This window comes from Musca autumnalis, unplaced genomic scaffold (genome assembly GCF_047663935.1).
Source record: "Musca autumnalis isolate F117 unplaced genomic scaffold, ASM4766393v1 scaffold_2, whole genome shotgun sequence".
Classification (NCBI taxonomy): domain Eukaryota; kingdom Metazoa; phylum Arthropoda; class Insecta; order Diptera; family Muscidae; genus Musca; species Musca autumnalis.
In genome coordinates, this window is record NW_027411755.1 from 22568775 (window position 1) to 22595481 (window position 26707).

A 26707-nucleotide genomic window follows, 5' to 3' on the forward strand; every position below is an offset into this window, starting at 1 on the left:
TTTACAATACCACAACAACAAAATACATGAAAGTTTAATTTACCACAGGGTTGCTAATTTACTCGACCTAAAAGTATTGTAAACATTCTATTGTACTTTTACAAGGGTTAGAACAGCTGATTGTTGTGCCGTCACTTTGTTGTGAGTTTTTATTTTATGTCGGAGTTTTGTTTTTTGGTAGAAAAGTGGGAAAAATAAAAATAATGAAAGAATGGAAGCCAAGAAAAAAATAATTTTTTATGAAAAAAGTGTAATAAAACTGAAACTAAAAGATAGACACGCTGACACAGCCGCTAAGTATGCATGTACAGCACCTTTAGTGTGTGAAGACATCGTCGAAAAAATAGATTTGAAAACTCATATAGAAACTGAACTTAGATCTATATCGAAGCACAACAACATGCTCTTCAATCATCTTCATTATAGCAACATCAATCCCAATCGCATTAGCCCTAATTATCCAACCAACGTAGAAAAAAGAAAAATACGAATGTTCTCCAGACTTCGTATGGGCCACACTATTGCCACACATCAACACCTTCTTAACAAAAACATCGACAACAAATGCCCAAAATGCGGTAACATCAACTCCATTGAACATATGCTGCAATCATGCAACGCATTCGCAAATCTTCACCATATATTCCTCAATAATAAAGGATTAGAAATTCTTAAGTCACCAACTTCTGTTAACATTAATGCTGTGTATAACTTTATAACAAATTCTCGCTTCATTATATAACAAAATTATTCTCTAATTTGTAATTAGTATTATTATAAAAGCGCTAGCTGATGGCCTTAGTAGCCAATGCTATCTTCTTTTATTAACTTTGTATTTACTACTAGTTAATGTAATAAATAAATATAAATAAATAATAAAAGATAGACTTACGACGACGCTAAGATGCTTTGATTTGTTTACGATATTCACAAAAAAGACATTCACACTTCATTGTAAAAAACCCTGGTACATATAGTACATTAACAAGAGTTGTATATCTACCACAATGAGTGAATACCGCTATTGTTTTGTCACCTACGAAAATGCTAGCTATTTTTCACATTAGGGGCCTGTTTATATGGCATCTCTCTTTTTTATTTTTTTTTTAATTAAAATGAGTTTCATAAAAAATTAATCTCTAACGAATTTAACAAGTGAAGAAGAGGAAGATATTGCAAGAGGTCGGGGCAAGCGGAAATCTATTCATATTTCGGCTTATGGAACAAATGTTCTGGGCGCAATAAGAGTGACCTAAGAAGGTAAGTAAGAAAACAACTTATATAATTTTTTTATAATTGTATATTTTTATTATGTAAATATATATAATAATAAACTTAAAGTTTGTGTTTTTTTATTTAATACAAGGCACAAATAATTGCTTAACTCACTTTTTGTTGTCTTAAACTTAAATCACTAACAACAAGAAAGAGAAACTTGATGAATAATGAAGTTACTTCAACAATGAATGAACGATCGATAGATAAATGGAAGTTGATTTGTTATTACACTGTGTTTTTTTTACTTAAACGTTTTTTCTTCGATAAACGAAAACAAGAAAAATATTTTAATTAAAAAATACATACATTCTATGCTAAATATATATAAATATTATTAAAAAAATTAAAAATACACATTGTATAAATTGTTTTATAAGTTTTCGCATACAAATGTAAAGGGGGGAGGGGTCGATTATATACATGAAAGTAAAGCTGTTAATTAGAATTATTAATTTTAGGTAAATTAGTAGAAGACACAATTCGGGATAGCAGCAGTATAAAGATTAATACAAGGTGCCATAGAGGTTTATATAACAATAAGACTATAAAGCACCCTAAACAGGAGAAAAATCGGAAGAAAAATACTTGTTCGAATTCTTGTATAGAGTTAATAAATTAAACTAATTTCAATTAAGCAATTATATTGCTATTCAATAAGTAGCGGTAGTAGAGTAGTATAGTATATGAAAATCGTTGTATACAATGATCAGGATTTTGAAGATCCCTTTAGAAAAGAAAGAAGAAAATTAAATTACAATGTTCTGAACTCGTGTGTTAAACATTTTCTCTAAATTAATCTCGTTCGTTTCAGATATGTTATAAGTAAACTATAAATAAATTTATATTGAGCCAAGGATGGTATGATGTTATCTCTTTGATGTCGTAAATTGCCAATAACACGGGGTATATCCAAATCCTGCAATGTGTAGAAAAGAAGAAGAAGGCAAACCAAAAATCAATTAAAAATCAAATCCATTGCAAAAAAAAAAACTTCAAATAAGTTTTCTACAAACCTCATTATGATCTAGTGTATAGAGCAGCAAATCTGCTGTTAGTGTTACCCCTGATCTACCGCCACCTTCAAGGCAATGCAGTAAAACTGGTGGATTTGTATTATGCCCGGGCGGTACTTCATTGATCGATGCCATACGCACAGAATTCAATTCCTCCAGAAAATCTAAGAAATGATTTACATCACGTGGACAATTTTGTTCACCCCAATCGGTGTAATTTAGATGCCATACGGAACGATAACGTCTTGACTGTATGTGGTAAAGACGCAGTTTACTGGTTATACAGCGATCAGTAGTTTGTGAAAATTCCTGATAAACCTGGAACTGTTTGGGAAAGGGGGAGAGAGAGAGAGAACAAGAAAGAGGAACAAATTAATACAAGTGAAGGAACATAAAGAAGCGTGAAAAGTTATTATAAATGTAAATGATTACTGCAGAAGACAAATAAAGATTAAATATAAAATGTATTAAACAACTTCTCTGTCCCAGAGACTGAAGAACGTTTTGTTTGTTTGTAGAAGAAGAAGAAAACGAGTAGAAAAACTCAGTTTGGCCACATCTAAATAACCTCAGCCTATGACTGTACAAAAAAAACTAAAAAGAGGAATAGTGACCCTAAATTTACTATCAACAGAATTTTAATAACAAGTAAAAAAGTATCAGTCGACTTTGCCTGTGTGGATTGAAATACCTTTTTTCCCAAAAAAAAAACTTATCTATGTATGTATTTAGGAGATTTTCAAAATTTTGGGAGTATAAACCGACTAAAAATATCGATATGATTAAAGGTCAAAAATTTGCGGCGGTATCGATAGATAGGTTTTTTTACCAAAACATAATATTGCTGTAAACAGGGCCACTAGGAAAACCTTCGGTTAGAATGTCCAAAGGATCCTCGAACAGACCCTTAACCACACAAAAATGTTGAATATTTGTGTGGGTGGTACCCCAAGTATTGGGCAGATAGGGCGCAAATTTAAACATAAACTAAGTTTCGACAATATTTAGAGATTCAAAGTTTGGACCAAATCGGTTGCGATATCGGGCGTACCATTTTAGCGAATATTTTCGAACGTTTGTGTGGGAGGTACCGAAAGGAGTGGACCTATAAGCACCACTCTCGAATTTCATCTAATATTCGAAGAAATATTATAATATCCAAAGTGTGGACGAACGCACTATTCGGTTCGAGCTCTCCAGCCACTACTTATTGTGCCATAGTGTTTTTTACAACTTTCGGGCTGTTTTCTCAAGAAGTGTGGATTTGCCCCAGAAAAAACTTTTACTATCGTAATTGAGGCAGCGAAAGCAGGTTGCTTCAACAAAAATCAAAGTGATTCGAGAGCAGGTCCTAAAGTGAATTTATCCAAAATTTCGTGTGGGAGGTACCCGAAGGAGTGGACAAATATAGCCCATATTCGAACCTGATCTATATCTGGTAGATATATTAGGATGTGTAACGAATGGACCAATTCGGCCACTCCCTTCAAGAGTTACCGTACGAACAATATTTCCGATCATTTTTGAACTTTTGTGGGGGAGGTACCTGAAGGAGTGGACAGATATGACTTATCTTCGAACTTTAACTATGTTTGCACAAAATATTACTAAGGCCAAATTTTGGACCAAATCGACAGATCCGTTCGAGAGTTGTCTTGCGCTCCAACCACTACACAGGGACGTACGCAGGATTTAATTGGGGGGGGGGGGGGGGCCCAACTTGACCAAAAATCATGAAAATTAAAAATGTTATGTACCGTTACGTAAAGCTATTTTATAGGGTTTTTTTGATGATTTTATGCACGAGGGGCACTAAAAACATTCTTGCCTAGGCAACACGCTGTGTCGCCAGGCGTCATTTGACACTTTTTGGAAAGTTTGTCAGTTTTTAGCCCAAGCATACTCAGGACAGTTTGACATACGACCATGTGTTATGTTGTTGAGGCTATTAGCATAAGTTTTAAAAATATCGTCACTAATATGGATTTTGGAAACATTGTAATGATGAAGTTAGGCCAATGGGAGAATACTCCACACTTAAGCAATCATATGATTGAATCTTCAACTAAAACAAAACAAACAGGAAATCATTTTGGTGAAAGAACTTCCATGCAAAAAGTACGAATATGTCGAATAGATATATACAGTGTTTGGAGGATATAAACAGTTTGACCCGAACATAACGCCGCTTCTTCTTTAAAGTGCATATATTACACACTAATTTCAGTGCCATTAAAAAAGGTTTGTTGGTTTGTATTATTGTAAGAAAAAAATATTCTTTAATTGCATAAAAACACCAAAGCTTTACTATTTTACCAGAAGTGATAGAACCAATGAAAGCCAACTAAACATTCAGAAAGTTACATTTAAAAAATTATCAGGAGCTGGGCGATGCAATCTACGACTCATAGAATGCGAATCCAAATCGTAGTACTGTTTGAGGCTTCACAAAAACATGATCGAAAATATATCCTGAAAAAAATAGGTTGAGTCGAAAAAACCCATCTGATTCATCAATGGTTTCCAACAACCAATCCCTTCTGTCGGCACAGCGGAGGAAAAGTTATGAAAATTCATAATTTTTGATTTCTGGAAAACAAGAAAAAGTAGCAGTCGGGTTTGCCTACATATATAGACATATAGAATACGGACTACATAGCCAATTTTTGTTCTGTAAATTGAAAAGCCAGAAAGTTTCCGAATTACGTCTCCATTTTTGGACGTATAAATTTTCCGACAATAACAAACAACATTGTTCCACAACATCCCATACGGGACAAGGGAGACTTCTCTCCGACAATAACTTCAAAATATTTGGGGTGTACAACTTCTCGATTATTGGCGTTATCCCAGCAAAATTTATTTGAAGTTGTCCTATTGGAAGTAGTGATTGAATAGCTTTTTTAGAAGCAGTGTACGCAGAGTCATGAATAATGTATTCCGTTCTTCACATTTTGACAATGTCCGATTTGAATCCTCTTCATAAAATTTTCACATTGTAGCAATGTTTACATTTATAATAACTTTTGCAAAAAAAATTCTCAAGAACACAAGAAATAATTTATTTCATGGTATTTTAATTACTCAGCAAAATGTTTGTATTCAAAAAGATAATCGTAGGTGCAAGAAATATCAGACTGCATATTTGTTTGTAGCCAAAAAAGTAGTTAAATCATGAGTGCAATTAACTATGTCTTTTTAAGTGAAAGAAGTCATGATTTTTACAAGGGCATGGTGCAGCTAGGATGCAATCAATTTTAGATGTTTATCAACTATTTTGCATGACTCTATGCAAGAAGCGTTTTAAGATGTTTTTGGGTATTTATAAGTAATAAAAGCTAACTTTCTAGAATAAAATTATTTGATTTTTATTTGCACTCAGTCGCTTTTTAAAATGATTTATTTGAGATATTCCATTGTTTTATATTCATTATATTTCAAAATCATTAAGACTATCGAACAATTATCAAACTACTGTTTTTTTCAAACAAAAATGTTCTACAAAAAATGAGTTTGTTAGTAATTTGAAAGAAACTAGAGAAAGAGACCATAAATATTAATTAGAAGTTCTAACATCCCTTTTAAATACTCTTTTCCAAATGGCCCTGAGGTCTCAAATCAGTGAAAAATCTTCGCTTAATAGATTTTTACTTCTCCAATATCCTCAAAATGCATGTTTGCGAATAAATTTTTAAATTAATCGAAAAATCAATTCAAAATACATTCCATGGAATGTATATTTATTCACTACAAAGAAATAATGCAAAGTGTGTGCTTAAGAAGCAAATTAGACAGTATCCTCACTGCACCATGCCCTTGTAAAAATCAAGAATTCACGTAAAAAGATGTAGTCCGAAATCACTTGCACTCATGATTCAACTACTTCTTTGGCTACAAACATTTTGCTGGGTATGATAAAAATGTGAATTCGATGAAAGCGCAAAAGTTTTGCACTTTTGTACATACGATACCTGAAAGAATAGACTGATATAGTCCATTTTGGAAGTGGACCTAATTTTGGAAGTCAAACTAGTTGGTCGGCGTAAGATTTAGAGCTTTTGGACCAATCCTGATATAACCATTGACTCACCCACGAAAAATACAATATCTCTGTAAACAAGACCTCAAGTGAATCGATCTATATTCGAACCTACTGTAGCTCTTGAAAAAATCGAATTGGACTTTGCTCAAGATTTTAGAGAAATATTTTGAAGTCTGGCAGGGGAAGTGTCCAAAATATTGCGAGATCCAAATTTTGGACAAAATCTGTAGATCTGTTCGAGAGTTATAATGGTTTGGGAAATTGCAGTCATGACATTGTTTTATAAGGAGACGATACAGTCAGTGAATTGTCCCCATTTGAATTTCTATATTTCAAAAACAGTAAAACATAGGTAAATATCATAAGAGAACAATAATTTTCACTGCTACAACATTTTCTTTAGTTCCATTTGGATAGGGCTTGTGGTTTTCCAGCAAAACGGTCAAAACCTGAAATACCCTAAAAATGCGTTTTTAATTTTTTTCATCTATGAACCCAAGTGTAAGCTTCATTCGTTTAAAGTTGCTTCAGGAGCACCGTGATATACAACACGAATAACAGCAGATTTTAATACAATACCAAATAACCAAAGTTTGAGCATTAATTTCGTTTACGGTTGTTTTCAGCTACAAATACTGATAGGAAAAATTCAGATGGGCATGCTATTTATAGGAGATATTATCACTTTATGATGCACAACAATAAATTTTTTTTGCATTATATTCTCCCACTATTTAGCAATAAGTTAATATAAAATAGGAATACAAAATATTGATTAAGGCAGTAAATCAATTTTCTAATTGGTTTTCGAGATATACTCCACCGAAAACCCTTGATATGTCGTACATATTGTCCAATATACACTTCATTTTATGTATTTCTAATCCGCACGATAATGAATTTGTAATCCTTTTGAATACGATTCCAAAACACAGGCATGGCATAAGGAAGGAATTCAGTTTTACTGGAAGTTTCTCTCAAAGAGCGTATTCAAACAAAAAATTTGAAATATTTCTTCAGTCAGCTTGTTGATAAAGTACATTTTCAGTACAGAACCTTCAGAACAATATCAGTTTTCATTTGAAATTTCAAAAACAAAAATTGTTTTAGAGAAAAAATCGTAATAATTTGTTAAAGTAGCTCAAAAAATTTGTCAGACCAAACCATTTCGTACGTCCCTGCCACTACACACGGTGTCTTAGAGGTTTTTGTACCTTTCGGGCTATTTTCTCAGGAAGTATCGGCTTGCCTCTGATGAAAATGGTACCGTCGTATGGGGGCAGTGAATACAAGTTGCTAAAACAAAAATCAAAGCGAATATAGAGCAGGTCCTAAACTGACCTTATCTGAAATTTTGTGTGGGAGGTACCCGAAGGAGTGGACCAACGGAGTCCATGTTGGAACATCATCTAAGTCTGGTATACATTTCACGATTTGCAAAGTATGGACCAAATCGGTTACTCCCTTCACGAGTTATCATGCCCGCAAATTTTCCGAACATTTTGGAACTTTTGTGGGGGAGGTAGCGTAAGGAGTGAACCAATATAGCCCATCTTCGAACTTAAACTAAGTTTGGACAAAATATTACGAAAGCCAAAATTTGAACCGAATCGGTTCATCCGTTCGAGAGTTATCGTGCGCACCAGCCAGACAGACGGACGGACATTGCTAAATCAACTCCAAATTGTCTGAAACACATTTCGTCCAAACATACTTGGGGTCTAAAACCATTATTTCGATGAGGCACATTTTGCCCGTATGAAAGTGTATATACCCTCGTTAGCATAAATGCTGAGGGTATAATAAGTAGAATTTTCGTAAATGACAAGAAAGCTTCCAGTGTAGGCATTTGGACCTAAATATTCCACCAACATTATATCGCTATAAATAGAACGACAATGATTACCTAGGATGACAATTTAAAATAATCCTCGGTGACCTAAAATTTTACGATGTGCAAAGTTCCGATAAGATAGGATACTCAATTTGAAGACCACTTACCCCCAGTATTATAAGTCTTCTTTTGTTATAGTTTGGATTTACCGAACAGATTTATAGCGTTCCGGTTAACTTAAAGTTAAAAGTGATGATTGAATTTCAAGGAGGAGCTTCAAGTCATCAGCTTTCAATGTGAAAATTATACTTTTAATGCCTCCAAATTAGTTTATTTTGCATTTTCAAATCCATCAGATAGTAAAAGAACACATGTAATAATGGCCCTAAGACTACCTACTGTAAACGATTTTTGAAAACGATCCAAGATATGTAATTAACCTGCACTTTTGCGAAAAAATTGTGTGGGAGGTATTTGAAGGAGTGGACCTATATTATCCATATTAGCCAGGAAGCTTGGGCACACCCATTTTATCCTTGTACTCAAAATCTCAAGGACTACCTCGGGTATTTTTTTTTTTGAGAATGATCCTTTTTACCTTCTGTATTTTTTTTAGAATGATCGTTGTACATCACTTTAACAGAACTTAAGAGAATATGTTTAAATTTTTCGAGGAGGGATAAGGTTAAGGTGACCTATAAATACCATCTTGGAACTTGGTGTAAGATTTGAGTAACAAGTAAGAAAGTATCAGTCATAGACAGTCAAAGACATATATCCTCGGCATCTATAAGGATTTTTCGAGTCTTTGGGCCAATTTCTCAGGAAGCCTGGGCTTGCACCCGACAAAAATTACCATCATAACTAGGGCCGCATACACAACATGTTGCCAAAAATTTAAAAACTATCCCAGACGTGTCCTTAGACTCCACTCTTTCCAAACTTTGTGTGGAAGGTACCCGAAAGAGTGGTCCGATGTAGTCAATATTCGGATATAATCCCAGGTGTATGGTACAAATATCCTCCCTTTAACTATCCTGACTCAGCCCAAAAGATGGACTTTTACATGGTGTATCGAAGAATCTCCGTTTTGAGAGGGTGATTGATATTGATTTGTTATGGTTTTTGCACTGAGGGGATTTGATGTTTTGTGTATGTATGTGTGTTTCAATTAAAGCAGTTAGACAAGAAATTGAGGTCTGTCATGGCTTTGGACTTCTGTACTTTGACAGAGACTCAGCAACTAAGCCTGTTATTTGTTGAGGTATCAACGATGCTCCGATGTCATACCACCGGTACCATACTGCAAACCTAAAACATGGATGGGCACGAGTTTGCCTAACACCCTAATAACCCACTGTCGGAGAACCTACCTTTAGTTAGGCCACAACTAAATCACGGTCTGTCCATTAATGATATTGTTGATAGCCGAAAATGTTCGACAATATTTCCCATGGAAAGATTTTCACACTCTGACCATAGATAAACGGACCATACGCATTGCACAAAATAAATCTGATGGCACGCTATTTATGGGTTCCTTTATATTCTCGGAAGCGGATACGGCTAGTTATTTTTGGTATAAACAACATTAATTCTTTAAACGTTATATTGATAAGATACACTTAAAAATTTAAACATGATCATGAGAACAACCTTCCATTATGTCGCAGCGGGAGCCACTGTGGTGTAGTGGTAAACACGCTGCCTCACAATCTGAAGGTCTGCGGTTCAATTCTTGGCCAAAAACATCCAAATTTTCGACCATATGGACCATACAACAAATTTGTTTTTTTCACTAATATTTCGTTTGCTACTTTTGAAGGAAAATTAGATCTCATCTCGAGTAATCTTATCCCAATACTGAGGAGAAGGAACTTCAGATGCAGATATACATCACAAATCTGGCTTAGGCTACCATCTCTCTCGAAGCTACCAAAACCTGAATGATCCTGAAATCACGTGATTTTATAAAGAGACAATATTGGAAGGCAATTGCCCCTTTACGACAAAATAGTTCTTCCAAGGACCTTACAGTCAATTCTAATCGAACTCGCATGAAGAGCAAAGATATGTAACAAAATGGATTCAATCTAAATACATAAAATCTAATTTCAATTTCAACGGCCACATTCACGCGTGAAACGCCTTGATTTCAAAAGAATATCTGTGACAAATTGATTAACTCACCTGACCAAACTCCATTCGTTGATTTGTATTGGGAGGTATGTAATTCAAATCCTCCGATAGCTGTACAACTAAATAGACATCAGCTTCCCAAACGCATTGCCAGAATATGCGTGTTGTCAATTCTTCATGGGGTGATTGAGCCACAATATAGAAACGTTGTTTGTTACCAACAGTGGCCTTTGAGAAGAAAAGGCGGAAAAAAATAAAACATTAGAATAACACATGGATGCTAATTGCATTAACCAACTAACCGAAATATGCGAAGCATTAACATAGCCATGACGATTTTCCATTGTTGGCGTTAAACGCACACGATTATCATCGTAGGGTAGAAAATTAGGATCAGAATTTTTCATGGCATTCTCTTCCATTAAGGCACAATCATAGCGGGCCATATCACGGCGTTTGGGTATGCCCTCAAATTCCATAAAGAGTTGGGAATCGTTTAGCTTATCGTTGAGTATTTGGCTCTGTAAGACAACAACAACAAGGAAAATTAGCTTATGCTTTAAAATGGGATCTGAAAAAGAACTCTTACCAATTTATCTTTTGAAAATTGCCCTGATATGGGTTGCAATTTTGGCACTCCAGTTGACCAACGATGATGCAAATTCAAATCATCCTGGGCCAATTTGATTTTCTGCAACTTTGTGGTATTTGAGGCCTTTTCCCTACCCAACGTGGCGGATTTTTGTTTATCTGGCGTTTTACTACGTCCCAAGAAATTCCAACGTTTTTTACGTTTCTCCTGTTTCGTGGAGGAGTTTGCTGTACTGGTACTTTGTGTGGTTGTATCGAAAGTACTGTTGTACATGGAAGATGATGTGGAAGACAAATTCATGGTGGCAAATTGTTGATTTAACGAGTCATCGTGCGACATGGAAGAGGAAATCAAACGACTTGAATTCATGTTGGCTGCCGACGCCGCCGTTGAGGAAGGCTTAGGTGAGGAGGTAGAGGCTGGTGGCGCTAAATCTGCAGCCGATACTGAGGAGGAGTTTTTCATATTTCTGTGCTGCCGTGGAGGTGGTGTGACCTTTATGGGAGTGGTGCTGGGTTCATGACTATTGTTATTGGAACTTTGGCCAATGGCAGGAGCTGCTGAGGCGGCTCTCATGGCCCGCTGTGGAGGTGTTGGTTCGAGTAATTGCATATCCGTACTAGCTGCTCGATCTTGTTGGGTTTGATGACTGAACTTTTTAATGTTCATGGAAATTTCATCTGGCTCATCGGCTGTGTGTATGTATTGTTGCTGCTGTTGTTGTTGCTGCGTTAAAGTTTGTTCCCTTTGCTGTAAATGATGATGACGTGCTGCTGGCACTGGTGGCTGTTGCTGTGGATGCATTCCTCCTGGTGCTGATTGTATGGAAGACGTACGATTGCGCATTGCCGCTTGTTCACTGTTGTATGTGGAGGAAGAACCCGAGGATCGTTGTTCGGTATTACGTTGTGGTGTCACCGATGATGATGACTGATAGTGGGGCAGTGGTACATTTTCATATATGGGTTCTATGGAACCATTCATGGCATTACGCTGCAAGCCAGCTGATTGTGCTGACGTCTGTTGCTGCGATGATGATGACGAAGAACGGTAGCCAGATGGTGGTAATGTGGGGGAGTTTTGTTCATAACTATTTTGACTGTTGGCCGCGGCTGCAGCTGCAGCAGCTTGGGATAATGCTGATTGCCGTAATTGTGACATAATCGAAGGTTGTTCTTCGATCATATTTAAATTTTCGAAAGTACCATGGGGAGGCAAATATGATTGTGAGTGGCCCATGTGACCCATGTAGGGATATTGATGCAACATAGTGGCTCCAGAAGATGTGGTGATTTGTCCACCACCTCCTCCACCGCCTATACCACCACCGGGACCACTTATCAAACCCGAAGGTTGTCCACCACCATATGGATATTGGGAATTTAAAAGATTGCGATTTGACACCAAATCCGGTGAAGATCCTGAAACATAGGCCCGATAACCCAGTAGGGGACGATGTGAGGCCACCGCCAAATCAGGTGTGGACGAAGAACTTAAACGATTCACGGGATATGGGGGAGGTGGTTTTGTTCGCATCATCTGCAGACGTTGTGAAACATCCACATAGACATTATTTCCCTGTGAGGATCCTCCTACTCCGGCAGCCTGTGAGGCAGCATTTAAATTATATTGGGCATGCATTGCTTGGGCTGGCTGGGCCACATCTGGATAACGATGTGTGGCCAAATGACCCAACATCATGCCACCACCTTCTCCAGCCTGATGGACATCAGGTTGGGATCCTGCATAATAGACTGCAGCTGAGTTGTGGGCCGCCAAGGCAGCCGCTTGATATTGCAGTTGATTTAGATTGTACAATTCATTTGAGGGCGAACGATATTTTAGCTGGACAGCTGTTTCATAATCCGGTGCCGGCCTGTAGGTGGGCAACATGGCCTTTAAACGTTCCCTTTCGTGGGCATCTGCTGCCAGCAGGTGGTTGTTGTTATTGTGACCCAAAAAACTAGAACTACTGTGTAGATTATTATTGCTCAGATCCTGACAGGAACTGCTCTGCAGGCGTGTATCCAAAATGCTATTGGACAAATGCTGCGAGGAGGAAACGTAGTCGTGGGAGTATTCCTGAAGAAGAGAGAGACAAAATGATGTAGAATATCATAAATGTATCTTAAGCTTGTTGAACTTACCTTGCTTAACCAACTCTGTCCCAATTGACTGCCGTGATGCCCACCCATATGCAGGGCACTACCATTGATCCCCCCATTATTATCCGTTCTGCCACTACCCGATTGATGACTAGCTGCCAAAGAAATGTTGGAAGACATTAAGGCCGATGATGAGTTAGCCGATGTTATCATGCCACCGTGTGGCGGCAATTGACTATTCGATTGATGATGCAATGATTGAACCGAAGACATATACTCCTGTGTTTGTTGAGGCGTTACTGTGGCCTGTTGATAACCACCCCCACCCCCACCACCACCACTGCCTCCTCCTCCAATGGTTACAGAATTATTTGCACCAGGCACATAAATGGCACGTTGTTCCAGCAATAAATCTTCTCGTGAATCACTTAAATCATAACCACTAAATGCCGATGCATTAATAGCTTCAGCTCCAACACCACCACCAATTGATATACCATTGGCACTCTCCACATCACCCATACTTGAAGAGGAATCTTCATCAATATAACGCTTAAAAAACTTATGTTGTGTTATACACAATTTCCAAAAATAACGAGCCGTATCCGCTTCCGAGAATATAAAGGAACCCACAAATAATGTGCCATCGGATTTATTTTGTTCAATGCGTATGGTCCGTTTATCGATGGTCACAGTGTGAAAATCTTTCCATGGGAAATATTGACGACCATTTTCGGCCGTCACAACCATACCGTTGATGGCCAGACCGAGATTTATATCATTACCCAAATTATCTTTGGCTTGAAAACGTTCCTCGCCATAGCCCTCCAACTGTTGACAACATTGTATGTACATTTCTTCAGCTTGAGATGTTGTCAAATGTTGTATGCCAGAGTGTTGTTGCAACACTTCGAGTATAAGACTATCCAAGAGATTGTCATCATTTGCCAAACCTGGAAAGAGATAGAGAGAAGCCTTTAGAAAATTGGTTAAACGTGAAGGGATAAAATTTAGGTAATGGAACAGGGCAATATTGTATTCCAAATACTTAAAGAACACGCAAACCCTCATCTTATGAGGGTACCAATTAACAAGTAAAAAAGTGTCAGTCGGCTTTGCCGACAGAGATATACCCTCAGCCTGTGTATATTGAAACAATTTTTTTCCCAAAATACGTATGTATTTAGGGGGTTTTAAAAATTTTGGGCGTTTAAACCGACAAAAATGTTGATTAGGATTAAAGATCAAAAGTTTTGCGGAGGAGATACTAAAATTAATGGATCGAAATTGACCGTTATGGAAGTGGATCTCCAGCCACAAAATATGGTGCCATAGGGGGTTTTTACATTCTTCGGGCTGTTTGCTCAAGAAGTATGGACTTGCCCCTAGAAAAACTGTTACCATCGTAATTGAGGCAGCGAATGCAAGTTGTTTAAACAAAAATCAAAGTGATTCGATATCAGGTCTTAAAGTGAACATATCCGAAATTTTGTGTGGGAGGTACCGGATGGAGTGGACAAACATAGCCCATATTTGGACCTGATCTATATCTGGTAGATATATTTGGATGTGTAAAGTATAGACCAATTCGGCCACTCCCTTCAAGAGTTACCGTACGAACAATTTTTCCGAACATTTTTGAACTTTTGTGGGGGAGGTACCTGAAGGAGTGGACCGATATGGCTTATCTTCGAACTTAAACCCTGTTTAGACAAAATATTACTAAGGCCAAATTTTGGACCGAATCAGCAGATCCGTTCTAGAGTTATTTTTCGCTCCAACCACCTCACACGGTATCATAGGGGTTTTTGCAACTTTCAGGCTATTATCTCAGGAAGTATGGCCTTGCCCCTGTTAAAACTAGTACCGTAGTATGGAGGGCAGTGAATACAAGTTGCTAAAACAAAAATCAAAGCGATTCGAGAGATGGCCCTAAACTGAACTTTTCCGAAATTTTGTGTGGGAGGCACCCGAAGGAGTGGACCGATTGAGTCCATATTGAAACCTTATCTAAGTCTGGTACACATTTCGCGATGGGAAAAGTATGGACCAAATCGGGTACTCCCTTCAAGAGTTATCGGAAGGTACCGGAAGGAGTGGACCGATATAGCCCATCTTCGAACTTAAACTAAGTTTGGGTAAAATATTACGAAAGCCACAATTTGAACCGAATCGGTTTATCCGTTCGAGAGTTATCGTGCGCTCCAGCCAGACAGACAGACGGACGGACGGACATTTCTCAATCGACTCCAAATTGTCTGAAACACATTTCGTCCAAACACACTTGGGGTCTAAAAACAATTATTTCGATGAGGCACATTTTGTCCGTATGAAAATTTATATACCCTCGTTAGCATAAATGCTGAGGGTATAAAAATTCACTGGTCTGTCAGAAAATATTTCTAAAAAATCCACGTACTCTCCTGGTACTTCAAAAAATATTTTAATAAAAATACACGTAATCCATTGGTCCCTTAGAAAAAAAAATTTAAAAAATATACATATTCCGCAGGTACCTCAGAAAATATTTTAAAAAAAATCCACGGTCTTCGTTGGAAAATTTTTTAAAAATATTTTTAAATATTTTTTGGAAAAAATTCACATATTATGCTGGTCCCTCAGAAAATATTTTTTAAAAATTCACATATTCCGCTGGTCCCTTAGAAGTATTTTTAAAAAATCCACAATTCCGCTGCTCCCTCAGAATTTTTTTTAAATCCACGTACTTCAGAAAAATATTTTTAAAAAATTCACGGCTGCTCACAAATATTTGTAAAAAATCCACGTGTTTCCTTGGTCACTCAGAAAATGTTTTTTAAAAATGCATGTATTCCCGTGGTCCCTCAGAAAATATTTTTAAAAAATCTACATATTCCGCTGGTCCCTCAGGAAATATTTTTAAAAAATCCACCTATTCCGTTGGTCCCTCAGAAAAAAAATTTAAAAAATATACATATTCCGTAGGTACCTCAGAAAATATTTAAAAAAAAAACACGTACTTCGTTGGAAAATTTTTTAAAAATATTTTTGGAAAAAAATTCACATATTCCGTTGGTCCCTCAGAAAATATTTTTAAAAAATCCGCATATTCCGTTGGTCCCACAGAAAATATTTTCAAAAAATCCACATATTCCGCTGGTCCCCAAGGAAACATTTTTAAAAAATATTAAAAAAAGTCTTCCCATTCCGTTGGTTTGTCAGAAAATGTTTTTAAAAAATCCACATATTCCGTAGGTGCTTCAAAAAAAATTAAAAAAAAAATCTACGTACTCCCGTAATACACTGAACGACCTACCAATGTCTTTCAATTTTGGAAATTTGTCCAGACATGATGGTGATTCATTATTCTTAATTAAATTGTATTATTTATCTTCTTAACTTTGGCATTGGAACATCTCCCTGTACGAGTCCTAACACATTCCTCATGTCCAGCATTGATATAAAATATTCACTAATTTCAATGATTTTATATTGAAATAAACAAACACACAATCAACATGTGTTGGCCATTTGTCCAACAAAAGAAAAACATTTTGTTTCTTCTTTCTTTTGGACATTCTCTCAGATCTCACCCACAACAGCCGAACGAACAAGTGACTGCTGCTGCTGTTTAATTGGAAAAAAGTATATAAATCCTCTTTAGTTTTCAAAACGCGGACATATTGACTGACAATGGCATATTGCGCCGGGTATGGCATTTTGACGTCAATTTTTTTAGGAAATACAAAATTTGCACAGAATAAATTAATGATGAATCACCTACATCATCATCACCACCGCTAACGCCACCTCTACTATCTATGGTGGAGACGATGCGGTGTTTAAGGGTATTTGCAAATATTTGTTTTTCTTTTCGTCTTCTTCTTCTACTACTACTTCTCAACGAACAGCATATCTTATCATCCCGGTATAAGCAAATAAATAAATAAAAAAATTAAAAAAGTTTTGTTAACTTAATACAAATTTAAATACCTGCCGCCGACGATGGCCGGTATGGCATGTGCAGCAACAATAAAAGAGCCAAACCAACCAAGCAAATCTGATAACAGATACTTGAAAATCTAAGAAAAACAAAAACTATTTCAAATATTTTGCCTATCATTTGTTTTGCGTTGACTCAATTGTAAAATATTCCAAATAGAGTTCAACGAATTCCAACACCCGCCACCCCTCCACCGAAACCCTACAACACCTTACCACTTATGGCGATGATGATCTTGATAACTTACCTTGTAGATTTTTCGGCAAAACCAATGACTTTTTCAGGTAATCTTTACTCTGTTTATCGCTCTGATAACTATCGTACTCCGCCTGCCGACAATAGAGGGCCAACAATATGGCTGTACGTATATCGCAGGCAATTTTCCCCTCATAGATATCATTTTTAAGTTGAAGAAAATAATAGTAGCGCGTTACTTCATCACTTAAATGTCGTACACCTGTTGTCACGTAGTGTCGTACTCTGAGAAAAATCTTTGTACCGGCAGCATATTTTTCCAATTGCCGACTGAGGGAACGTTCCAAATCTATCCATTTCATTTCATCTTCTTTGCCTTTAACAATGTAACGTAGGCCAAAGAATTCGGGTTGTTGTATCAGTAAACGTTGACAAACATTGTCGAGACATTCTTGACCTTTACTCTCTGAACTTATGGTACAATCGACTGTTGTTGTTGTATCTAATGGGGAGAGGAGAAAACAAAAAAGATAAATTAGTAACTGTTGAAATTTTAAAAGGAAAACGCATTTTTAAGAATAGTTAATGTGTGTTATAAGAAGTAAGGTATTAGGAGATTTTCAAAATTAATTTCAAAAACTAAAAAAGAATCAGTCGGCTTTGCCAACAGCTAAATTCTGGTCCCTCAGAAAATATTTTTTTTTTAAATCAACATATTCCACTGGTACCTCAGAAAATATTTTTAAAAATTCCACATATTCCGCTGGTCCCTCAGAAAATATTTTTTAAAATCGACGTATTCCGCTGGTCCATCAAAAATATTTTTAAAAAATCCACATATTCCGCTGGCCTCTAAGAAAACATTTTTAAAAAAGTCCAAAGTCCGCTGGTCTTTCAGAAAATATTCGCTGGTCCATATTCATATAAACTGATCGTCATTTAAAAAATCCAAATATTTCCCTGGTCCCTCAGAAAATATTTAAAAAAAATCCAAATATTTCTCTGGTCCCTCAGAAAATATTTTAAAAAAATCCACGTATTCCGTTGTTCTCTCAGAAAATATTTTTAATACACTTACCCCATGACTAGAAATCCTACAAAAACGACCCACTGCGGTCGAACTTGTATGGGAAGAACGGCCAAAAATAATTTCAGTAAAGGCTAGTTTAGCAACACAAATAAAAAGAAACAAACAAAATTCAACATAGGTCCAACTTTAGGTATAGCCCCCATATAACGGAACCCCCTGATTTATGGCATTTTGTGGGTCTTCACCACATCTTTCAATGAAATTGGCTACAATTTGGCTTTCGGTATTCCCAAGTGTTAGAAAACCTTCTTGCAAAAAAATTTTGAATTGGGTCCACGTTTTGATAGGGTACCCATATAATGGAACCACCCGATTTCGGAATTTTGAAGGTTTTATACAAGTTATTAATTCGAAATGGCCGAAATGCCACTTAGTCTTTCCTGGAGGTAGGTAGAAAATTGTCGATTAATGTAGGTCCCCCCTTTGATGTTGTCCCAATTAATCGGTACCGCCCAATATTCGGAATTTTTAGGGTTCTAGCCGTAATAATCAATCAAAATGGCTGAATTTTCCATATTTTACATTGAGGACCACATTTTGGCGTATCCTTCATATACCATCTTAACATCGGGGACAAAAGAAGTAAACGCCGAATTAAAAATCCATATCCTGACGGCCAAAAACCTTAAAATATTTGGCGTCATTTTCCATAATCTATACAACTTCTGTAATCATGCCGAGATGAAGGCTGGGAACGTAGGGAAGAGAAACAAAATATTCAAAGCACAAACTGACATTACCTGGGGGGAAGACAATGAAACCATTTTGACTACATATATATCAATTGGCCGTCCCATAATATCCCCCAACACCCCTTACATGAAGACATACAAAATGTCCTGAAGCGAGCACACACACAAGGTTGGTAGGTGACTACATCTTATCGTACGCGAACAGTGATGTACTCGACTGGAGACCCTAACCCATAAGCGACGATTAGAAAGTCTTCTCTGTCTTCTCTAGGTACCTAATAGCTATATCGAATCCGAATCCTGAGATCTCAGACACGTGCCCAAAATGTGACCAATCATCACACATCACACGACAGCTCTTCGCATATCCAGCAAATTCCACAGACCTGACACCAGATTCACTATGGATACATTCAGTCGTGGCGGCCCGCTTTCTAGTACTAGATGTGGATGCTTAGATGCCTACTTATAAAATTTCAAATTTTCTACTCTGTTTTCTTTTCTGTACAAACACCACCGATACAACTTTGCCAGTTAGGGTTACAACAACTACAGCTTAGTGCGTTGTGGCGGTTTCAACGTACTGAGGATCGCACCAGAAGTGGAGTTGGGGTATTAATTTTCTTATTGCACCAGACTGTTCAATACAGACCTATCTCGTTTGAGCCTTCCTATAATGGACCGTACATGGAATGTATGAGGGTAGCAGTCAGGTGTGGAATTGCCGAGAGAGAGTTGCTTTACGTATACATCCCACCGATAAATAGCTGTAATCCAGGTTATAGATCCAACATTAACCTGCTTTTGGAAGGTCATAAACATCAGGTCTTGGGGGACTTTAATGCTCATCATGAGTTGTGGCATTTGCTCCTCGGAAACGACCAGAGGGATATAGTACTGGCTGACCAGATTGCTAGCTCTACGTTTTGCACGGGCAGGTCAATGGGGACCGCCGACACATGACCATCGTGTCACTTGGTCTGACAAATTACGTCACCTGGCAACCAGTCGTTTCTCATTGTTCAGATCATCTCCCCATAATTGTCTCCATCGGCAGACCGTCTGATTTCATCAGCTCTGAACGCTGCATTTTCATTAGTCATGGGAAAGCTAATTGACCGAGTTTCAGAGATTTCGTCAATCACCACTTCAGAGATCTGCCGAACCTTTCTTATGTTCAGGTAGCAGAATGGATGTTCCGGGGCATTTTCACAGATCGTCGGGACTAGCAACGGAGCGTGATGAAGTTAATAGTTTGGTAGGTGAACACAAGCGGAACAAGACGCTAGTTTATTTGAAGACTGGAGTCAAGACTGGAGTCAGAATTATTGGATTGTGCGAAAGAAGAAGATAGGACCTCACCGATTTTTGGCGACGTTACGCTAACTGTGATCCGAAGAGATGCGTGTGTTATTTTAAACGACATTTTGTCGAGCCCCCCAAGGGCTACTTTCAATTGTGATCTTTTGTGAGGGATATACCCGAAAGCCTTGTCCAATATAGGCTGACCTTCGTGAAACTTGATGTTCGTTTGGGAGAAATTTTATGATGTACAAAATTTCGACCAAATCAGATACTTAGTTCGTAAGTTTCGTGGTCATCAGCCATTTTAGTTGGTTGGTTTAGAGTTTTTGGGTCATTATCCCCAAACAAAATGGTTCGCAAGCTGGACTTAAACTGCATTTTCACCACAAATTTGAAATTTGGTGTGGAAGTTACCCTAAGAAGTTGATCCATATAATCCATATTCTGACCTGATTTATTTCTGGAGCAAATATTACGATGTGCAAAGTTACATCCTTCGAGAGTTATCATGGGCACGATTTTAGCGAAATTTTTTGAAACGTTGTGTGAGAGGGATTTGAGCGATATGGCCCATTTCGAACTTAAACTATGTTTGGACAAAATATTACGAGATCCATAGTTTGGACCAAATTGGTTAAGGGTTATCATGTGTACCAATCAGACAGGCAGAGACATAAATCAACACCAAATTGTATGAAATGGATTTCATTCAAACATAATTGGGGTTTAAAATTATTTTTTCGTTGAGTCACATTTTCAGGGGCAATTTAACGTTTTTAAAATATTTAAAATTGCTTATTTTTTAATTTCTGGGAAATCTCTTTTTTAGAACCAAACAATTTTAGTCAATTCTTATCCTATCCATAGATAGGTAATACAATACTCTGTAACTACACACACATCTCTTTGTTTGGGCGTCGTAAGTAAATAATCTGTCTATTGTGTCATTAATTGCATATAGTCATGACAAATAAAGGAGATTTTTTTTCTTTACCGTGCAATGATTAATAATAACTTCAATGTATGTACGTACATATCCATCATGGACTTTAACAACAACAAAAATAAATTAAAAAATTAAAAATCAAACATAAACTCTGGCTGAAACAAAACTATTGAGCTATTACGATGGGGGTATGATAAATGATAGGATATATTTTGTACAAAATTACAACCACGTTTATTAAGAAACATATTTAAACAAAAAATCCACGTTTATTGGGAAACATATTTTTAAAAAATCCACGTTTATTGGGAAACATATTTTTAAAAAATCCACGTTTATTGGGAAAAATATTTTTAAAAAATCCACGTTTATTGGGAAACATATTTTTAAAAAATCCACGTTTATTGGGAAAAATATTTTTAAAAAATCCACGTTTATTAAGAAAAATATTTTTAAAAAATCCACGTTTATTAAGAAAAATATTTTTAAAAAATTCACGTTTATTAAGAAAAATATTTTTAAAAAAATCCACGTTTATTAAGAAAAATATTTTTAAAAAATCCACGTTTATTAAAAAGAATAATTTAAAAAAGTCCACGTTTATTAAGAAAAATATTTTTAAAAAATCCACGTTTATTAAGAAAAATATTTTTAAAAAATCCACGTTTATTAAGAAAAATATTTTTAAAAAATCCACGTTTATTAAGAAAAATATTTTTAAAAAATCCACGTTTATTAAGAAAAATATTTTTAAAAAATCCACGTTTATTAAGAAAAATATTTTTAAAAAATCCACGTTTATTAAGAAAAATATTTTTAAAAAATCCACGTTTATTAAGAAAAATATTTTTAAAAAATCCACGTTTATTAAGAAAAATATTTTTAAAAAACCCACGTTTATTAAGAAAAATATTTTTAAAAAATCCACGTTTATTAAGAAAAATATTTTTAAAAAATCCACGTTTATTAAGAAAAATATTTTTAAAAAATCCACGTTTATTAAGAAAAATATTTTTAAAAAATCCACGTTTATTAAGAAAAATATTTTTAAAAAATCCACGTTTATTAAGAAAAATATTTTTAAAAAATCCACGTTTATTAAGAAAAATATTTTTAAAAAATCCACGTTTATTAAGAAAAATATTTTTAAAAAATCCACGTTTATTAAGAAAAATATTTTTAAAAAATCCACGTTTATTAAGAAAAATATTTTTAAAAAGTCCACGTTTATTAAGATAAATATTTTTAAAAAGACCACGTTTGTTAAGTAAAATATTTAAAAAAAAAATCCAAGTTTATTAAAAAAAATACTTTTAAAAAAATCCACGTTTATTAAGAAAAAAATTTTTAAAAAATCCACGTTTATTAAGAAAAATGTTCTTAAAAAATCCACGTTTATTAAGAAAAATGTTCTTAAAAAATCCACGTTTATTGATAAAAATATTTTTAAAAAATCCACGTTTATTAAGAAAAATATTTTTAAAAAATCCACGTTTATTAAGAAAAATATTTTTAAAAAATCCACGTTTATTAAGAAAAATATTTTTAAAAAATCCACGTTTATTAAGAAAAATATTTTTAAAAAATCCACGTTTATTAAGAAAAATATTTTTAAAAAATCCACGTTTATTAAGAAAAATATTTTTAAAAAATCCACGTTTATTAAGAAAAATATTTTTAAAAAATCCACGTTTATTAAGAAAAATATTTTTAAAAAATCCACGTTTATTAAGAAAAATATTTTTAAAAAATCCACGTTTATTAAGAAAAATATTTTTAAAAAATCCACGTTTATTAAGAAAAATATTTTTAAAAAATCCACGTTTATTAAGAAACATATTTTTAAAAAATCCACGTTTATTAAGAAACATATTTTTAAAAAATCCACGTTTATTAAGAAACATATTTTTAAAAAATCCACGTTTATTAAGAAAAATATTTTTAAAAAATCCACGTTTATTAAGAAAAATATTTTTAAAAAATCCACGTTTATTAAGAAAAATATTTTTAAAAAATCAACGTTTATTGGGAAAAATATTTTTAAAAAATCCACGTTTATTAAGAAAAATATTTTTAAAAAATCCACGTTTTAAAAAATCCACGTTTATTAAGAAAAATATTTTTAAAAAATCCACGTTTATTAAGAAAAATATTTTTAAAAAATCAACGTTTATTGGGAAAAATATTTTTAAAAAATCCACGTTTATTAAGAAAAATATTTTTAAAAAATCAACGTTTTAAAAAATCCACGTTTATTAAGAAAAATATTTTTAAAAAATCCACGTTTATTAAGAAAAATATTTTTAAAAAATCCACGTTTTAAAAAATCCACGTTTATTAAGAAAAATATTTTTAAAAAATCCACGTTTTAAAAAATCCACGTTTATTAAGAAAAATATTTTTAAAAAATCCACGTTTTAAAAAATCAACGTTTATTAAGAAAAATATTTTTAAAAAATCCACGTTTTAAAAAATCCACGTTTATTAAGAAAAATATTTTTAAAAAATCCACGTTTTAAAAAATCAACGTTTATTAAGAAAAATATTTTTAAAAAATCCACGTTTATTAAGAAAAATATTTTTAATAAATCCACGTTTATTAAGAAAAATATGTTTAAAAAATCCACGTTTATTAAGAAAAATATTTTTAAAAAATCCACGTTTATTAAGAAAAATATGTTTAAAAAATCCACGTTTATTAAGAAAACTATTTTTAAAAATCCACGTTTATTAAGAAAAATATTTTTAAAAAATCCACGTTTATTAAGAAAAATATTTTTAAAATATCCACGTTTATTAAGAAGAATATTTTTAAAAAATCAACGTTTATTGGGAAAAATATTTTTAAAAAATCCACGTTTATTAAGAAAAATATTTTTAAAAAATCCACGTTTATTGGGAAAAATATTTTTAAAAAATCCACGTTTATTAAGAAAAATATTTTTTAAAAATCCACGTTTATTAAGAAAAATATTTTTAAAAAATCCACGTTTTAAAAAATCAACGTTTATTAAGAAAAATATTTTTAAAAAATCCACGTTTATTAAGAAAAATATTTTTAAAAAATCAACGTTTATTAAGAAAAATATTTTTAAAAAATCCACGTTTATTGGGAAAAATATTTTTAAAAAATCCACGTTTATTAAGAAAAATATTTTTAAAAAATCCAGGCTTATTGGGAAAAATATTTTAAAAAAAATCCACGTTTATTGGGAAAATATTTTTAAAAAATCTACGTTTATTGGGAAAAATGTTTTAAAAAATCCACGTTTATTGACAAAAATATTTTTAAAAAATCCACGCTTATTGGTAAAAATATTTTTAAAATATCCACTTTTAAAAAATAAGAAAAAAATATTATTAAAAAATCCACGTTTATTGGGAAAAATATTATTAAAAATCCACGTTTATTGGGAAAAATATTTTTAAAAAATCCACGTTTATTGGGAAAAATATTTTAAAAAAATCCACGTTAATTGCGAAAAATATTATTAAAAAATCCACGTTAATTGGGAAAAATATTTTTAAAAAAATCCACGTTTATTGGGAAAAATATTTTAAAAAAATCCACGTTAATTGGGAAAAATATTATTAAAAAAAATCCACGTTTATTGGGAAAAATATTTTTAAAAAATCCAAGTTTATTAAGAAAAATATATTTTTAAAAAATCCATGTTTATTAAGAAAAATATTTCTAAAAAATCCACCTTTATTAAGAAAAATATTTTTTAAAAATCCACGTTTATTAAGAAAAATATTTTTAAAAAATCCACGTTTTAAAAAATCCACGTTTTAAAAAATCCACGTTTATTAAGAAAAATATTTTTAAAAAATCCACGTTTATTAAGAAAAATATTTTTAAAAAATCAACGTTTATTAAGAAAAATATTTTAAAAAAATCCACGTTAATTGGGAAAAATATTATTAAAAAATCCACGTTTATTGCGAAAAATATTTTTAAAAAATCCGTTTATTGGGAAAAATATTTTTAAAAAGCTCAATTTGTGGTATTTTTTCATGCCTATTTTTATCCGTGGTTTTGTTAAAGGAAAAATAAATTATCAACCCCAATTATAGATCTACACCTATTATCCTAAAACGGCCAACATCAATGGCACGTTTGTCATAAAGAGAGGGTAAATAGACATTCCAAGAAAAAAGTGACAATATTTGTAATAAAAATTACCACAATAGTATAAATAAGAATAACAAAAAAGAAAAACAAATCTTTGTCAGGGAAACAGAATAAAAAAGACAAAATTGAATGACGACTACAAATGATTTTAAAATCGACAGATTTAGTATTTCATTCTTATAAACATTTAGGAGGAAAAGCAATTAATAATTTTCAATAAAAAATATTAAAATCCAAATACAACTGAAAAAGATGTTGAGGTAGTAAAATCAATAGTAGCAGTAAAACAACAACAATAATGTTGGTATTAACGCCAACCAGACCCATAGTGGAAGTAGAATGACAAACAAACAAAAAAAAAACACAAACAACAGTCACAGGTTTTGCATACAAATTAGAATTTAGAGAATTCTAAATATTTATTTGTTGAGTGTTTTGTTTTTCAATATTGTTTTAATACACAAACAAAGTCTTTTATAAAAAGCTATTTAATAATTTGTGGCAGTAGGGTAAGGTGGTGGTTGGTAGGTATAAAGATAAAATATGGTCAAGAAATGTGTGTAGGAAAACCATGAAATTTGTCATAAACGCCACGTTTTGTTGGCTGGTGGCTACTAAATACGACGATTTGAAGGCTTTGAACAAATTGAAACCAAATTTAGTTATCTAGCGTGGTGGTAGCCAAATGGGAGATTTATGAATAATTTAATTAAAAAATTAATTTTTGTTCCGAAACAATTGCTTGTCCATAATTGATTATTAGTTTGTAACTTTTTAGGGCAAATATTTACTTCCTATTTTGTTTGCATGTTAGTTAAAAGGCTTCCGAAATTGTTTCATGTTGATTAACATGGATTAAAGAATCACAAAATTAATCCGTTTTGTCGATAGCTAAATACTCTCAGCTTGTGAATTTACAAAAACCATATCAGGAGTTGTGGACATAAATATATAATGATCAGTTCTCTAATTTTAAATGGAAACAATTACATCGTAGGTGACAATAGCATTTAGGAAGGGTCTATGAAGCACTCTCTCTTTCAGAAAGGGTCTATAAAAGCATCATTTATATCAGAAATAGACAATAGAAACATTATTTCTTTCAGAAAGGTTCTATAGAAGCACCCTCTCCTTCAGAAAGGTTCTATAGAAGCACCATCTCTTTCAGAAAGGGTCTATAAAATCACCATTTCTTTCAGAAAGGGTGTGTAGAAGCACCCTCTCTTTCAGAAAGGGTCTATAGAAGCATCCTTTCTTTCAGAAAGGGTCTATAAAAGCATCATTTATATCAGAAATGGTCTTTAGAAGCATAATTTCTTTCAGAAAGGGGCTATAGAAGCACCCTCTCTTTCAGAAAGG

The 26707-nt window shown here is 33.8% G+C and overlaps 1 protein-coding gene across 1 annotated transcript in view; it reads right to left on the reverse strand.

Moving 5' to 3' along the window:
* Positions 1-1287: 1287 nt before the first annotated feature.
* The window catches only part of Pez (protein tyrosine phosphatase non-receptor pez), a 33332-nt gene continuing 7912 nt past the window's right edge, over positions 1288-26707 (reverse strand). The window contains exons 2-8 of the mRNA XM_073967252.1: positions 17233-17682; positions 13046-13956; positions 10896-12980; positions 10609-10827; positions 10358-10534; positions 2292-2615; positions 1288-2194 (exon numbers count right to left, since the gene is read on the reverse strand). Coding sequence (XP_073823353.1) covers positions 2066-2194; positions 2292-2615; positions 10358-10534; positions 10609-10827; positions 10896-12980; positions 13046-13956; positions 17233-17682 — 4295 coding nt within the window. The 3' untranslated portion in view covers positions 1288-2065. The remainder of the gene's footprint in view (positions 2195-2291; positions 2616-10357; positions 10535-10608; positions 10828-10895; positions 12981-13045; positions 13957-17232; positions 17683-26707) is intronic.